This window comes from Piliocolobus tephrosceles, chromosome 18 (assembly GCF_002776525.5).
Source record: "Piliocolobus tephrosceles isolate RC106 chromosome 18, ASM277652v3, whole genome shotgun sequence".
In the NCBI taxonomy this organism is placed as follows: Eukaryota; Metazoa; Chordata; class Mammalia; order Primates; family Cercopithecidae; genus Piliocolobus; species Piliocolobus tephrosceles.
This window is the reverse complement of record NC_045451.1, coordinates 39351681-39370198: the sequence shown is the minus strand read 5'-3', so window position 1 is coordinate 39370198 and position 18518 is coordinate 39351681. Positions and strand designations below refer to the sequence as shown.

At 33.9% G+C, this 18518-nt stretch overlaps 1 protein-coding gene across 1 annotated transcript in view; it reads right to left on the bottom strand.

The window, feature by feature from the left end:
* The window catches only part of RIT2 (Ras like without CAAX 2), a 407637-nt gene that overhangs the window by 248237 nt on the left and 140882 nt on the right, over window positions 1–18518 (bottom strand). The window contains exon 3 of the mRNA XM_023207637.1: window positions 9694–9767. Coding sequence (XP_023063405.1) covers window positions 9694–9767 — 74 coding nt within the window. The remainder of the gene's footprint in view (window positions 1–9693; window positions 9768–18518) is intronic.

The following is an 18518-nucleotide window of genomic DNA, read 5'->3' as shown; positions in this document are numbered from 1 at the left end:
TGAACCCAGGAGGTGGAGGTTGCTGTGAGGTGATATCGGGCCACTGCACTCCAGCCTGGGCAACAGAGTGAGAATCTGTATTAAAAACTAATAATAGGCCAGACAGGAGTCACCACACCTAATCTCAGCACTTTGGGAGGCCGAGGTGGGTGGATCATGAGGTCAGGGGTTCGAGACCAGCCTGGCCAACATGGTGAAACCCCCGTCTCCACTAAAGATACAAAAAAATTGCCGGGCTTGGTGATGAGCACCTGTAATTCCAGCTACTTGGGAAGGTGAGGCAAGATAATTGCTTGAACCTGGGAGGCGGAGGTTGCAGTGAGCTGAGAACGTGCCATTGCACTCCAGCCTGGGCAACAGGCTGAGACGCTGTCGCTATTTATCTCAATAAATAAATAAATAATAAAATCAGTCAATCTTTGGGCCTCAAACTCATTAAGCCAAAGGGAAAAGTTAAACTGGGAACTGGGCCACGTAAACCTTCCTCCCCATTTTGGTTTCTCAATAAGACAGCTACAAGATAAAAAGCTACATGCCTCCCCCATATTTTGCCCGCAAGGACATTCCTAGTGAGCTCCAAGATCTTTACCCTAAAGTATTTGTGTTAAAATTTTACCATGGCCATGTAAATTTATAGCTTGTCTTGACCAGTGCAGTCACTACTCCATCCCCACCTGACACAAATGCATATTTGATTGTTCCCCTGCCCAATTTTGTCTGTTATCTAATGTAAAAATACAGATTCACTACTGAGCCAAACAATTGCATGAACAACTATGTTTTCCTACCCCCACTCACATAAAAATTGTGTACTTCTCAATATCTTGCCTTTTCCCCTTTAAATTTGGAGCCCTCAAAAATCATCTTCAGAGAAAGTCATAAACCTGTCTCCTCAGTGTGCATCCTTAACTTTGGCTAATAAACCTCCTAAAATGATTGAGATGTGTCTCATCATTTTTCCTGACTGACAATGTCCTATTCCTAAAAGACTTGTAATGGTAGGCATCACTATTCACGTGTTTTTCTTTTAATAGATTAGTATTTTGGAGGTTGCATGTATAAATATACTTCTTCAGAGATATTAAGTTTTTTGGGAGAAGCCCTCCTGATTTATCTTTCTCTGGTTACCATTTTGCTTGAGCAAAAACAGTTGATTCTCATTCTTAAAACTTAACTGAGAGCTACCTTAACAACACATTTATGACATTTTCTCTTAACTGGTACATCTTGGCTAAGTTGCAAATTTCATGAAGGCAGGAAAAAATGTTTAAATTTGTTTGAATCTGTCATAGCTATTAGTAACGTTCAGAGAACATAATCCATGTCCCATACTGAATAGTTCACTGTTAAATGAATGAACAAACCAGTTTTGATCATGATACAATGTTAGAGCACAAATTCCTTTAAATAACATTTACCTCTTTGTTTTAAAAATGGGAAGAAAGTGAATCACAGACACAATAAATGTTTTGTCTTACCTAATGCTACACATCCCATTTGAGTCAGATGTGGAAAAAAATAGGTCATATGAGCTATAATGTTTCATTCGTTTTTATTAAATCTTATTCTTAACTGTGCCTCTGCCTCATGATACAACTGTACTGTAGTTATAGCAAGTGGTATGGGCTAAAGCTAATGTCCTCACTAATTTGATCATTCATATAGATACCAAATAGAATGCAATATTGTCATTCATTTATATAATCTAAATTCTTTCCCAGTTGATCAATATATGGACCATGTAAATCAAGGAGAAGCTGAGAACAAATACCCCTAATGTTTAGAATTAGGAAAGTCAAAACTTTTTGTGCAAAATATTATAAAAGATGTAAAGAACTACAAAAATATTAAAATACAGTGGTAAACAAACATTTGTACTGATTTTTTTTTTCCAGAATTCTCCCATGATTTTACCAACCTGAGTATTTGATTCATTGTTCAAAGTTTTCAACTAGGTGTCTTTTAATTATAGCACTGATATTCTCAAAAAGTGACACATTAATAGCAAGAACTACCACTCAGTCCAGTTGTATTCACCTTCACAGAGACAGCTTTTAGAAGAGGTAATACAGCCATATCACTGTAGGATTTCAGAAATGATTCATGAGCATAATGCTAGGATCACTCCAGCTTTGGCATTCAGAAGCTATGTGACCTTGGATAAGCCACTTAATCTTTTCTGAGTCCCAGTGTCTTTATTTGTAAACGGAAGAGACTGAAATATGTGACCTCCTGAAGCTTCTTCTAATTTTTGATATTCATAATTATAGAAATTTTCATGGATATTAAGTAGAAACCTTTGTAAACCGACTACAGAGTTTCTGCCAAGAACTATCCTTAGTGAAATTTCTGTTGGCACAGTGGCCCAGCAGTGATTATAGGATACAAAGTTCTGTCACTGTCCAACACAAAAATGAAATACTGAAGGAAATGCTTTGAATTAATGGTGACCAGTAAGCTAAGAAATGATGAGACCATTGAATAACATTTTGTTTTTCAGCTATTTCTATCAAAAGTATACTTTAGGCAATCTTGGTAGTCATTTTATGTAGTTCTTTTATGCCAAATATAATGTTTTTAAATTTGGCAAATTTAGTCTTGAAATTGCCAAGTTTTAGCTAAAAATATAAATGATAAATATAAATCTAAATGTTCTACATATCACACTGATGAGCAATTAGGTGCTTAAAGCATATTTTGATAAAAACATTCACTATCTGTGAAAGTTAAAGAGGTGATATGATAAAATATTTAGTAATGAAATTTGACATTTCTTTCTTCAGTTTTAAGTCTAAATTCTTTCTTAATATGTACAAAAATCAAAGTGTAAGTTCTCCAAAATCAGGGACTACCGTGATTTTATTTCTTTTGTATCAAAATGGAATAATCAATCAGCATTATTATAAATCTGTGGATGTTCGATTAATCATATTGAGAATGTGAGATAGACACATACAGAAATATATATACATATATAGACATATATACATATATACATATACATGTATATGTCTATACACATATATACATAGTATATGTATATGAATACATATATATGACAACATATAAGAGGAAACATAGTTGCCTCTTAAATACAGGGAAATACTAAGAATTTTGTAATTGGATTCTATAAATCTTTTGTAAATCTTCCAGAGTTGATGGTCTAGGTAATTTTTTATTCCTGAGTCAATAGAGATATTTACCCTTAAAACATACTGTAGAAATGGTCATCTTGTAAAAGTTCTTTTCTGAAATTTCATACTTTGTGCCTTCTTTAGCAAAAAAATCCAAATCATAATTTGTAATATATTGATAATGTAATCATGTTATTTATTAATATTATTATTATACCTAGCTGCTTGACTTTAGAGCAAATTGTACCAGATTTACATATTTATAAAATATTTTTTAAGTTTTATCTTACATTTTAAAATAATTTCATCTTTTTCTGTAGGTTGTCAGTTTATTTTACTATTAAAATATTTGCTTCTAGAAACCCAGTTTTAGCTCTAAAAATTATAAACAAAATAAAACTAGGTAATCAGTATGTTATATCTGACACTAATATCAAATAGACTCAGAATGAGAACATGATAGAGAGTCCCTTGTCGTGAAAGAGTTTATAAACAATATATGAATTTTACTTTATGGATTTTTTAAAAATTTGCTTGGGCTACTAAAATCATTTTGATTTGGTTTCTATTTTCTGGTCTTGTTCAGTATAGTGACTGACTTTTCCAGTTTGCATGTTTAATCACAGTTAGTTTTATAGCCATGTACTGTACAGAGCCACTGTACTGGAAGAGAGCTACTAGTTTGTGGCTTGGATGACTATATAAATTAATTCAAACTGGAACACTTTTGAATGAAATGCAATGCCACAAAAAGAATTAACAAGCATTAATTGCTATACAGCAGGAGATACTAACTTGGAATGTCCTGGGAAAATCAGGATTCATGGTAATCCTATTTATAGTAATGTTAATAGTGAATTGTTTTCAAGCATCTCAGAGCCAAAACAATGGATCACAATGAACTTGGCCCCCCCAAGATCAAAGGGTATGCCTAGCTCTATCAATTTGGGATGTGAGTATAGTTGTAAACATACTCTGTCTTCTCATATTTAAAGCTAGATTGGCATTTGTTGATTCTCCTAATGATAAATGCTTATGAAATCAGTTTGTACTTAAATATCTGGCTATATTTTTAAATGTTCTTTTTCAAGTTTTCTTTTACCTTTTCCTCATATATTTCTGACTATATGGCAAGTCCTTCAGGTTAAACCTTATTTCTAGAGTTTTTAAAAATGGGTCTTACTTCTAGATGGACTACGTAATACCAGCAATGGAGTGATTTAAGAGGTATGTGAATGGAATACACATTTTAAGATTATAGTTACAGCATACCTGTATTAGAGTCTAGTGTTGGGTTGGCAGCAGTGAGGAGAAGTACATTGGAGGAGGTAGTAAAAGGAGGGTAAAAATCTCTCCACTTTTTCAGTGTCACATCCTAAGGATAATACATAAATTTGAAAATTGGGAATGTTCTTAAAGCCTACCTTCTCATACCTTTTCATTTTGATGCTACATAGCTTGCATTGACTCTTAGTAAGTTAATTAGCATCTATCAAATAATCAAAACTATCAAAATGTAGTAAAAGCAGACTGGAGAGTTTGGACACATGTATTGATTCTATAATATAAGTAGTGAGGAAATGTCCTAAACATCATTCCAATAGAAGCTCTTGATTTGGAACTTTATTTCCAGTTTGGGAACAATTCTAGCCTAAGTTTTGTTCTTTTGGACCTTAAAATATCCACAATCATTGATAGAATAATAGGATTCCTTAAAGAAGGGGTCACATCCTAAAGTATTCTCTTTAAAGATAAGCCACAAACTGGGAAAGAAAGGAAAAAACAATTTTTTTGTGGCTAAAAAGCAATTTAAGCTTTCAGAGAAGAAGTATATAAAAATTACGGCTAGTAGTAATTCAGAAATCACAGGGCTTTATATCTGGAAGACACTTTAGAGATCAAGTCTAATTTCTTCATTTCCCAGATGAGTAAACTATGTCGAGATTGGCTACAGGACTTGCTTTGACTGCAGAGTTGGTTAGGGACTAAATCTAATACCAAACTACAACTCTTTCCCATTGTTCCAGAATGACTTAATCCAGTCCAAAGCCAGGTATGGCGCAAGACCTAGGTCGTGGAATTGACTGGATATGTTAGCATGCCAAAATAAATAAATAAATAAAGTAACAACAACAAAAAAAACACGATGGTATTTGGAGAATTACTTTTATTGCTTCTCATAAGAATGAGGATTATTCAACACATTTATAATTAAACTTACTACATATATTTTACTACAGTTTCACCTAAACTTACAATTATTTTTAAAATACCTTATCTTTAACTTTTTATTTAGATCCTTTAGATATCAAAGATAACCCAGTATCAAAATTTGTGCACTTCTACCATAGTACTTATCATAATTTGCTGCAATTTTTAATTTAGTGTATCTTCACTTCCCCAAACCTCAAGCATTTTGAAGACAGAGCCTTAATTTTATTTCATTCTGTATTTTCTTGACCTATTGCAGTTCTTGGTACACACTAAGTCCATAAAAAAGTGAAATAAGAAAGAGCTTGAGCGGTAATGTAAATGGATTATAGACACAGCTGACTTAAGAATTTGCTGTACTATCTTAGATAAATCACATTACCTTTACGAGCCTTGCATTTTCCATGTATGTAATGAGTAATGTTTTTTTCAGGAGATAGATCTGGAACCAATAGATGGAAATTATAAAGACATTCTCAGCTCATTGCAAGAAAAACTCTTTCTAATAAGTAAAGTTTTCCAAAGCTGTGCTTCTTTGTTTCCTAAAACAGAATTCTTAACAAATGGAAGACATCAATCATAGGCTTAATGAGCATGTAGCAGAAGAGTTAAGTATTAAAAAAATTAAATGATGGAAAGATGCTTGGGGTACAAGTTCTTTATAATCTGAGATCTGGTGATGCCATGGGATTATTGTGGCACTGCAAGATTATGTGTATAGTGTGATGAAGTGCAGGACATGCTACCCCAAAATATAGTACCTTGGAAATGCGGAAAACCTCAAAAGCAGAAAGGTCTGTCTGAACTTCTATCACCCCTGCTCTTTTGAAGACTCTCATGTGACAGGTATCCAGCCCTATACCCAGAGCAAAGGCATATTGCACAAAAATACCAAAAGGAATTTTTGATCCTTTATGGTGTGGTAATGGTTTGGTTTATTACCATTACCAATGGTTCATATTATATTAGGTTATATTCATTTTTATTCAATCATACTTGACACGTCTGTTCATTCTTAATCAAACCTGAGCATAAAAATACACATTTTTTTCTGGGTCTTTAAGTCTTCATTTTGGAAAGCTCCCACATTATGTAAAGCTCTGGTTAAATAAATAATTATGCTTATCTATTTTTAATGTTTCTGTCTTTTGTTATAGGGTGTCAGCCATGAAACTTGCAATGGGCAAGAAAAATATATCACTTGTTCTCTCCTACAAGCACAAACATGAAACACATTGGGATTTGGCCTCCAATAATGCCACCAAGAAAACACCCACTTTACTTCTTTGTATAACATTTTACTCAAATTCTAGGTGATGACATTAATAATAGCTTTTCAATCTACTTCCTGGATTTGTTGTAAGGATAGTAAATTTCAACATACATTGAAAATTAATAGTACCAAAAGAAAACAAGGTGATATAATTAAAAGTATTTCAACAGTATTCTCTCCTGTTTCCTACAGGGAATATAAATTATGTTAAATCAACTGTATAGACCACCCCTTGAATGGAAGGATTTAATAATGGTTTGAAAAACAACGTATTACCATCTGTTTAGCCTGATGTACTCCTGACTATGTTTAGCTGCAGTTGAAATTAGCTTTTAAAAAATTGTATTGATATGAACATTTAATAGCTTTATCTTTTTAATTGTATGTTTGCCAGTTTCTCAGTATTACTAGAGCATAGAATTTCAGATTTATCTCTCATCGCTTACACACTTCACCCACAATGAGTTAAGATTCTCCATCTCCAGCCATATGTAACTAAAAATGTTCTATTAATATTCTGTATTGCTCAGCTATTGCCACAATAATGCTACAAGACAAACCACCGCAAACTTAGTGTCTTAAAGCAACTAGTGTTCATGATTTTTCTAGTTCACAAATCTGTGTGGTGTCTGTAGCAGATCTGTTCCATGTGTAGGTAGACTGGGCTTTCTTTCTGTCTTTGGGTTGGATTTAGTTATTTTCACAGGTTTTCTCAATCACTGAGGACCAAGGGCTATCTGCAGTATTCCCTTTTCTTGAGAAGTAGCACAAGTACACTTAGTGCTTCTAAAGGCCTTGGACCACGACTAGCAGATTGTGTCATCTGCCTGCATTCCACTGGACTAAACAGTGACTTAGCCAAGTCTACATTAATAGAAAGGAGAAATATATTGGCTATTCATCATTATATTGGCACCACACTTGGGACCAGTAAGTCTACATAAATACTGTAGACTGAATGAATATTCAATAAATGAAAATTTCACTTTCTACCAAAGCATAATTCTAGTTGAGTGTTTCCAATAACACAACTTTGCTATTTCCCAGAGCAGCTATTTTTTATATTTGAGCATTTTAGTTGCTACAAACCCTCTATTATCATGAGTAAAATTTAACCTACTCAGTGTTCTTCCAATTAGATCTGTAGTTTCCACTTAAAAACAAGTATACTTCCTCTAAGACAGCCCTTTCAAATAATTGAAATAATTTTTCCATTCTATATATTCCCAGTAGCTTCAACAGTTCTAACCCCATAAGTCCATTGTCCAAATGTTTCTAGAAGCAAATGCATCTGTTAATACATAGATTTCAAATAATCTTCAAATAATTCATAAATATAGAAAGATATCACCTATTTCTAGTTGCTTGTATACTATCAATATTCCAATTATGCAGATATTTTAAAACTAGTAACATAAAGTGATGAAAAATACAATGTTTTAAAATAATGAAAATCTTTAAGTACAAAGGGAAATAATATAATGAAGATTTGTGTATACATGATGTAGGTCTTCAACTTAATAATTTCCTATATTTAATCAGAACTCTAATAGAGCATGAATCATTACATGTATAGATAAAATCTACTTTGTATTTCCCCCCTTTCTTAACTTTTCGCCTTTCGCCCATAAGAGGTAATGACTTGCTTAAATATTTTATAAAAATTTACCACATTCTAAGCCACAACCAAAAATTCTATATACATCAAATAATCAATGTTTTACAGACTACATTATTTACATTTTGATCTGAAATCAATAAAAAGTTATAAACAAGATGTGTATGTGAAACAATGTTTACTTTTGTATTGACTGCAGCATTCTGTTTAAGTTAAATGTGTTTACAAATCTACAACTACACAGCTTTTTAATCTAACACCAACAGAGGTGCATTAAAACTTTCGACTATATAAAATTTTGAATTTGTAAATGATTTACAGTTCTCTTCATTTGCCTTAAATATTACAGATTAGAATTTTAGAATATTGTGAAGACTTTTTTACAAACTGACACTTCTACATTTTAATAATACTTTTGCATAACATCTATTTGCCTTATATTAATACATTTATACTTGCTTTGACTTTGGCTACTTTTGCCTACCTTTTTAATTCCTTATTTGATTTTTCATCTTTCTGTATACTTATGTCTCTTTTAACTCAAATATAGGTTAGTTTTATTCTTTTGTTCAATATGATACGATATTTGCCTATTTTAGGAGAGATTTTTTTTTTTGATTTCTAATGTTTTGACATGTATCTATTATACTTCCTTGTTAACTTTTTATTCTTTCTTTTTTGTCTTATATTGTATTCACAACTTTTTATTTTTTCTTCTCTTTTTCCTGTGCTTGTATCAAATTATATGGTTTATGTCTAGCACTTAATATATGAGTTCATATTTTTAACACAATCATTTTGAAAGCATGAAGTTAAATAAAATATCCACGCTTCTTCAAAATATATCTAAGACTTGGAGATGTTTTAAATCTTATACCTTTCCTCACAACTTACTTCTAATTGTGATGTCGTATTTTAGTTCTATTTTTATATCACAAAAAATTATTTCTCTTTCTCCTCCTCCTCCTTCATTTTCTTCTTCCCCACAGGTTTGCAAACTAACGTATTAGACCATACTAAATCTTGGTTATGTCCCTTATTCCATCAGGCTCCTTAGCCTTAGTTCCATGAGCACATCTGCTAAGCAGATCTTCCTTTATATTCACTAAAATTCTCTAATAGAAATTATTATCACATCAGGATCTATGTCAGAGTTTTGTGTAAACCTGAGGAAAAATAATAAAGTATTTTTAAATTTTATAATTTCATTGGCAATATAACACCTACATGGACTCTTTTATTTTTAGAAAATTGAGGGAATTTGGAAATGTTCTGGTTGGTAATGAGTAATGGGTCACATTTAATGTTGATTATTTTTAAATTTAATTCCTGACTGTTATCACAAATTTATACTTCTTCTGCTTGAATAAAGTCATCGTCTCCTTTGTGGTAAATATATTTGAAGCTAAAGCATAAAATAAACTCAGAGATCAGAGAGGTTTAAGAACATCACCTACCTGGCCAGCAGTGTCCAAGATGTCCAAATAAGCTGGCTCATTGTCAATCCTGACCTGGGTCTTATAAGCATCTTCTGAAAAACACAAGACAACATTTACATTTAAATGTGACAGGAAAGGCATTACTAATTTTTAGATTTCATATAGAAAAATTTCTAAGTAAGTTACTAAGTAAGATAATCAGAAATATTACTCAAATAACATATACAGACTGAAAATGATGTAAATCGGGAAAATTATAGGAGAAAGTGTTTTTGCTTATGGTGAAACCAAGTAGACTTCTCTTTCATCAGGAAAATTTTATGATCTGTGGTGCCCTAGTGGTGTTACCTAGAGAAAAACGTGGAATAAATGTTATTAGTTATTTCCTAACAATGCAGGGCAAAATAGCATCCTATCATCTTAATGGTAAAGGCCTGGATGCTTTTATTAGAAGATCAGGAGTAAGACAAGATTCCCTGCTCTCACCTCCTTTGTTTAACATAGTCCTAGAAGTCATAGCCAGAGCAATTAGGCAAGAAGAAAAAGTAAAATCATCCCAATTGGAAAAGGAGTAAAATTATCTCTGTTCACAGACAACATGATCTCATATGTAGAACCCTAAAGATTACATACATGCAAACCCTAAATGAATTCAGCAAAGTTGTAGAATATAAAGTCAACAAGCAAAAATAAGATGTTTCTATTGACTAATAATAATATGAAAAGACAATTAAGAAATCAATTTCATTTATAATGGCATCAAAATTAATTAAATACTTAGAATTAAAGGATGTGAAAACTTCTACATTGAAAATGGTAAAATGTTGCTGAGAGAAATTAAAGAAGGCACAAAAAGTTGAAAGACATTTGATATTTATGGACTGAAAGACTGTTAAAATGTTCACACCTGCCAAAGGAATCTACAGAGTTAATGCTGGGTTAAACAGTAATTCTGTTTTTAGTTATTTGAGAAATTAGCACACCACTTTCTACAATGGCTGGACTAATTTTCACTCTCAGCAGCAGTGTATAAGCATTCCCTTTTATCTAAAACCTCAATGGCATCTGCTATTTTTTTTTTTTTTTTTTTGACTTTTAAGTAATGGCTACTCTGACTGGTGTGAGATGGTATCTCCTTGGGTTTTTTATTTGCATTCCTCTACTGATTAGTGATGATGACATAAAGGGATGTAGAATTTTATCAAAAGTCTTTTCCACATCTATTGAGATAAATAACCATGTGGGTTTTGTTTTTAGTTCTATTTATACAATGAATCACACTTATTGATTTGTATACGTTGAGCCAAACGTGCATCCCAGGGATGAAGCCTACTTGATCATGATGGATCCGCTTTTTGATGTGCTGCTGGATTTAGTTTGCTAGTATGTTGTTGAGGAGTTTTGCATATGGATGAACAAACCATAGCTGAGAGTGTGGGATCCAGGTCATAGGCTGCTTTATAGTACACAGCCAGGACCAAGGTCAGTGGGGCCTGTTACTCAAGACAGAGAGGACCCTGAGCAGATAGTGATGATGGCAAGGTTAAGGCCAAATTTAAATATACCTGAGTCCACAGGGAGATGAGGCTTTCTTTGGGTCTATAATTGGGAAGACAGTAAGTGAGCCTGCCACCTGGATTTTGGCCCGCCTTCTCAAAATCTTCATCCTTGGTCTGGGGCTCCACTAGAGTTTCACAACTTCCTACCTAGATCCCCAAGCTCCCACCATGTTCCCACAAAGTCATTTGTGAATGGCTGACAAATTATTGTTGCTATGGCGAATATGAGCGGGAGATCTCCTATTCTGCCATCTTGCTGACATCGTATACTCCAATTCAAGATCTTTCTTCTATTTTAACGTAAGCATCTACAGCTAGACATTTCCATTTTAGCACTGCTTTTGCTACATCCCATCAGTTTTAGAATGCTGTGCTTTCATTTTCATGCATTTCTGAATATTTTCTAATTTCTCTTGAGATTTCTTCTTGAACTCATTCATAGTTTGAGAATTGGTTGCTTAATTTCCACATATTGCAAATCTTTCAGTTTTCTTTCAATTGTTGATTTCTAGCTTTATCCTATTGTGATTGGAAAAGATACTTTGTATGATTTGAATATTACTTCCTACTTATACTTGAAAGATAAAGAAATGCTTCTTGGGAGAAGGAGCACCTAAATTGAGTAGGAGGAGTTAAGAGAAAGTGAAGCAACAGAGAGAGAGAAAAAAAAAAGCAGACCAGAATCCCAAATGTTGAAAAGAGTATTGTTGAACAACAACAATAAAAAGTTAATTTCGGTGTGACTAAATCTTAGAGTTTAGAGAAGAAATGTTGATGAAATATAAGAGATAAATCAGATTAACTTATGAATATATTTAAAAGAGTCATGTATTTGAATTAGGTATCTGAAGTCAGACTGCCTGGGTTTAAACCCTGGTTCCAGAATTACTAGCTGTCAGATTTTAGGAAAATCACTTGACATCTCTAAAATGTAGATGTCTCATTTGTAAAGGTACAATTATTTGTATTTGGGTCATGGAGTTGTTTGAAGGATTAAATGATATAAGGCGAGGAAGTCACCTTATATTTTGTATGTAATAAATACAAGAGTGTCTTGCATTAAAAAAAAAACTAATAAAGGGTAAATATGTTCAGCATTATTAAGAAATGTGGAGTTCATTATAATGCCATCTTCAAATGTGCATTTCAGAATGCTCACTCTGTCTGAAGTGTGGTGAGTGAATTGCAAGGCGGAAGACTAGAGGCACAGAAAGAAGATTAAGTAGATATGTAGTAATCCAGGTGAGAAATAATGTGTAAGATAATGGCATTAGGGTTGGAGGAAAGTTGACAGATTTGCAACATGTTTAGAAGGTAGAAACTATAGCACTTAGTGACTAATCAGATGAGAAAACAAGAAGGAGGAAGGTAGAAGAGAAGCTCTCAGATTTCTTGCATTTGAAGTTGGGCAGATGGGCATGACATTTTCTGAAAGGGGAGGCAGAAGAAGGATGACCACACGTTTAATTTTAGAAATGTTGACTTTGCCTTGCCTGTGGCTCATTCAAGTGAAGACAATAAATAAACAGTTATCTGGGCCTGAAGCTCTGGATAAAGCTCTAAGGCTCTTCTTTCATTGTATTCATTGATGGTCTTAGTCATGCCAATCTTATTATACACAGCCTGTTAAATATCTATGCTTCTGTAAAACACAGTTGTACACATTATCTGTAAAACACAGCTGGACCTCCTGAAACTGGAAGTCACAAAGTCTTAAGAGTCTGGCTGCAATCTACATTTTGTTTTATGTATCATTTATATCATAAGCAAAGAGCAAACTGAATCACTGCTAAAAGCTTTTAACACATCATCGGATTTTGGCACAACTCAATAATTATTCATACTATTGATTGTGAGCCACAAGTAAACAAATGAATTATTTTCAGAAACTGTTGTTGTAGAAAGTAGTAATGATCAACCACAGGAGGCATTTTTCCAATGCATAATGCTGAGTAACTCTCACAAATCAGATTATTACTAGCTGCGGGAGATATGAAGACACACAAAAACACACATGGGCACTTACAATCATGGTCTCTACTCTCAAGGGGTTTGTAAAATCATGGTGGGAGACAGACATATAAACACACATATACAATGAGATGTTAAAATCACAAAATGTATAAGAGCATAAATCCCACTTCAAGGAAATTCATTTCTTATGACTATGCTTCAGAAGGCAGAAGTTGTGGAAAGTATGACTTGCAGGGTGCTCCATCTAGTATGATTTTAGCAACTCTCAGCCATTCTAAATGTATTCAGCATATGGCCAACCATACAATTTTTCTATTTTCTATTCCATTGCTCTTTGTACATTCACTGATCTTCCTCTCACAAAAGAGAAATCTTGTGGAATCACTTGCAATTTATTTGAAGATGCATGGGGTTGTTTTTCAATTTCATAGGGAAATAAGAATAGTTACTCTGAAAAGGACTCTGTGACCCAAGGATTATAAGTGAATCTTTCAGATTTTGTGTTTGTTTATTTAAACTCAAAGCCCCAAAGAAGAGCCTGCTGAGGCCAGGGGCACGCTGAGTAATCTAGGCGAGAACTCCTCTGTGTGATTATTTGAGCTCTAGATAAGCCCAGCACATGAAATGTATATCAAATAAAAGCTTCTCTTGGGATCAGAAAACTCCTTCAAAGGGACTTGATGAGAATTGGCTCGAAACTAAAGACAGACCTTTTATCCAAGGTTTTTTTTTCTCTCTTTTAGAAAGTGTCTATCAGAGTACACATTTCATTGTGGGGAATCTAGGTCACCTGCCTGGCCTCCATAGAAACTAATCCTTTTCATTTCCTCCCCATAAACAATCTTTCTGTTTCCATTCATTCACTCCCTTTGAGACCACCCATGCAGAAATACACTGTCAGAACTACTCTCTTGAATGCATATAAACACTTCCCTGAATTTCAATCATCTTCCTATAGACCCAATCCTGAAGTGAACTCATTTATCTTCCCAAGCATGAGGCCAAATGTATACAAAGCTTTATCAGGCAGAAATGGTAGTAGCTGCCTGCTATATCATTTGCACAGAAAAGCACACTGGGACTGCATTCTTGGAGGCACTACTACCTTAAAATTTATCTCAAAGCACTAATGTTTAATTTGAGATCATTTCTTCTCAGGATATATCTTCTCCACTGTCCCTCATCAGCAGAATTGCGTAAGAAGAAATCACTAAGGTCCTGTATGAAAGCCTCACATCTATCACTAAATATCTGTTATTGGTAAGCCATGAAATCTTATTTTTAAGATGGCAATAATAGTAAACACTAGTCAATGCATGGGAGTTCTATAAGGATCAACAAAAGTAGCACATAAGATAGTGCTTTTGAAAAAAGAAAGCAAAATTCAAACTCAAGGAATATTATGTTGTGAGTTTTATTTAGCACTGCTTCAAATTAGCCATAAAACTAAATTAAAACAAAATTATTTGTGCTATTTATATGTACCCATGTGAAAATGTTTTTCCCAAGCAAATCATAAACATTTTGGCAAGATATGTTTGCAATAAAAACCAGAAATATAAAGTTTTTGATTAATTAAAAAGTGTAAGGTGTTCTGGATAATTTTCCCAAAGCAACTAATATATTTTTTTCAGAATAAACATATACATTTAAATAATTTTAAAATACTTTAGTTGCAAATATAAAGCTAGGATAATATAAGACCACCAAAATATATAACTAAGAAAAAATATCAGAAATGTAATGGTAAATTTTCATTAAATGACTTTCACATATCTTAAGATGATTGAATACTACTTACATGGTTTGCCTCATAATCTGAAATATGTAATTGGTATTATAATGAAGCTATTTTTCTATAACTACAAGCTATTATACACCTCCAAGATATTAATCACTGACCCAAATTTTTTAAAGGCAATAAATAGTACAAAGTCTCATAGAATCTATTTATAAGATCTTTCTCAAAGGATTACTTAAATAAATCATCTCAATTGTAGGTACGTATATGTGTGTGTGTGTGTACAGAACAGAAGTATCTTGCAAAGTACTGTGCTGGACACTTTTTCTTGACCAAAATGTTAAATCATGGATGAATCAGCATTGATACAAATATAATGTATGTATCAATATATTGATCTATAAAGGATTCAATATATTTTTGAGTATGCAATAGGTGCTGCACACTCAGAGGGCAATACAGTCTACACAGTTGAAAGGGCAGGTGGTTTTCACCCCTATTGAATTTATAATCTTGTGGGAATACATACAAAAGCAATTGTACTATGTTTTAATGAGCGCTACATTAGAAGTATTTTGAAGGATGCTTATTTAGGAAGATGTCAGAGAACACGCAGAGGAACTGATGTTAAGCTAAGGTCAGTTCTTCAAGTCATGCATTGAAAATAGAGTTTGGAAGGGGGAAGACGAGGAGAGCTCTGCCAGGAAAAGAGAAAAGAAGTTAAATGAGATCTGATGTAACCCTTTCTTTGAGCCTAAACATTCAATTAAATATACTAAAAGTTTGTCAAAATGTTTGCTGGCTGTGAAAAAGTCTTGTAAAACTGGCTGAACTGAGTTTGTGGGATGACTTAGGGTAAAGAACAACCTTTCCTATCATAGAAGTAAAAGCTGAAGACAGGATGCCCCAAGGACATAAGCACTAAACATTCATAGAAATTATAAGGCAGGTCATGCATTTTTTCTCATCCTGCAATATTGATAATTCAGTACAGTTTACTTAAGTCTCTGAGAATAGGTCTCTGAGAAATAGGACCTTCCGGATTACACAGAAATTGAAATCTTTCCCCCAGAAATCAACTACTCCACTAGCATCTATTTATATAGATGGAATCTCCCTAGCATCAGAGGGATGCTGGTTGGTATCAACTACCCCACTACCACTAGGTAGGTAATAGGGTAGTTGATACCAATCAGCATCTCTCTGATACCTCCCAGAGATTCCCAATGTCACTGCTTTGGAAAGTCTGCCCAACGTGGCCAATCACACACTTTCTGTGGTGTTCACAGGCAGATTCTACAGTGACTAGCACGCTTGTCAGAATGCCTGTGCTCCTGGACTCCTCTGTAGGAGGCCTTGCCAAGAACAGAAAACCCAATGAGGAGGGGAAAACTGGGGTATGTCCTGCGGAAACACAGAACCTTTCCTGGAGATTTGCAGGTACAGAGGACCACTACTGGAAGATGCCATTTTAAACAGTGACTTCTCAGATCAAGGACAAGCAGATGGAGATGTACCTGACAAGGAATGATACTCATTCTGATGAGGGGACATGGAGCCCTGGCAGGAGTGTGCAGAAGGAACAGCCAAATCACTGCTCTTTCCCAAAGTTATTATCTACAGAAAATGCTTCAGGGTGTATCTCATATGTTGGAAACATTTAATCTTTTTCTTTCAACCTGAGAGAATAGAAGGATCCATTGAAAACCTAATTCTCTGGCTTTCTTCTGCCAAATAGATATGAGCAACAGGACTAGGTCATGGTCACTGATGCTGAATGTCTGCAGTTCTTTGGTTCTGCCTCACTTAATTATTGTTTGGGGATGAAGGGAAAGACGAAAAGAAGAAGATATTCTTCCTCCCCAGCACCTGGCATCTGTTGGTCTACCTTTTTTACCCCTCAACATACCCTTGGAAAATGGCTTTATGATCCTAAGACCATGACCTCTGCAATACTTGTCTTCCAGAGGTTTTATATGATAGAATGAGCTTAAATACGTATTATTTCTTCACAGAAATAAAAAGAACTTTTATGATCAAGGTAATTCTATGAGTCTCAGAGTCTTAATGACTCTTCATCTTCATCTGATGGACCCTCGGAGAGGATTCCAATGTACCTCTGATGCCCATCGAGAAACTATGAGAACGTCTAGTGACAAAGGTCTGAATTATATTAAGACTGTTATTTCTGGGAAGAAAAAAATCGATGAAAACTTTCCTATTGTTCCTGCTATGTAAAATTTAAAACCAGGAGCCAATCATAATCCCAAAAGACACAATCCAAAATGCCATAATCTCGAATGCTGAAATACTGGAAGATCAAAATTCCAGAAATATAATTCTGGGAAAAAAAACCTAAAAATAATAAAAATATATTTATTCATATTTTAAGGGAATTCTTTGGAGAAACATAAAAATATGACAGAATATTTCATAGGCCTCTTTAAGTAATAAAATAAGCAATAATAACATACATATTTTTGCAAACATAAACATAAACACTCAGGTACATTAATGACAGCCTCAGGAATATAACAGTTATGAGAGATAAACTATATTCATAAAGAAATAGGTCAAAAAGTGAAAAGTATAAACACATATCACAAAAGTTGTTCATTGTGTACACATAGCTTTATAATTACGGTCCATTGAAGCACTGTCATGAATAGCCTAAGTACTGGCTAGATTGACTAGAATCCATGATGGGTCATCACCATGTATGTCTGAAGAGCTGAGATCTCAAGAAATTTTATATTTCACAAATGCAGTTGTACAAAAAGGACTTCTCTTCACTGATGGTGGAAGGTTTAACCTTTTTACATTGAGTACCAAGAAAGCCAGTGTTGTAACTCCTAGTCTGAAACCAAAGCCTCAAGACTTGAGGAGCTGCTGGTTTAAGACCTGGAGTACAAAGGCTGGTGAGCCTGGAGTTCTGAAGTCCAAAGCAGCAGAGGAAAAGTCTGTCTCAGCTCTCAGAGAAAGATCAATTCACCTTCTGCATTTGTTCTCTGCAGGCCCCCAGCCAATTTGATGGTGCTGCCAACATTGATGGCAAATCTTTCCCAGCTAGTCCACTCAGACTCACCCAGTGATCTCTGCAAACACCCCCACATACACACCCAAAATAATGCTTTACCAGGCTTCTAGATATTCCTTAATCCAGTCAAGTTGACACCTAAAATTAAGTCCAAAAATCCACTCCTTATCATCTTGACACCCATACACATTTCCTAAAGCCATACTTAATGTCCAAATAAAGATAATTACAAGGTAATAGTTTCAGATAACATGATACAGTTATCCCATACTGTAATTATCAGGATTTTAGATATTAGGGATTTTAGACTTTTGGGATGTAGATTTAGGAATTTTGATCTTTCAGGATTTCAACTTTTGGGATTATGGCATTGAGGATAGTATCTTTTGAGATTATTATCCAAATTTACACTTGCTCAAAAATTAAATACATATGTGTATATTGAACAAAACACAGACATAATTTGTATGCTAAAAATTATACAATACTAATGAAAGAAATCAAATATTTAAATAAATATTATTTTTATAGA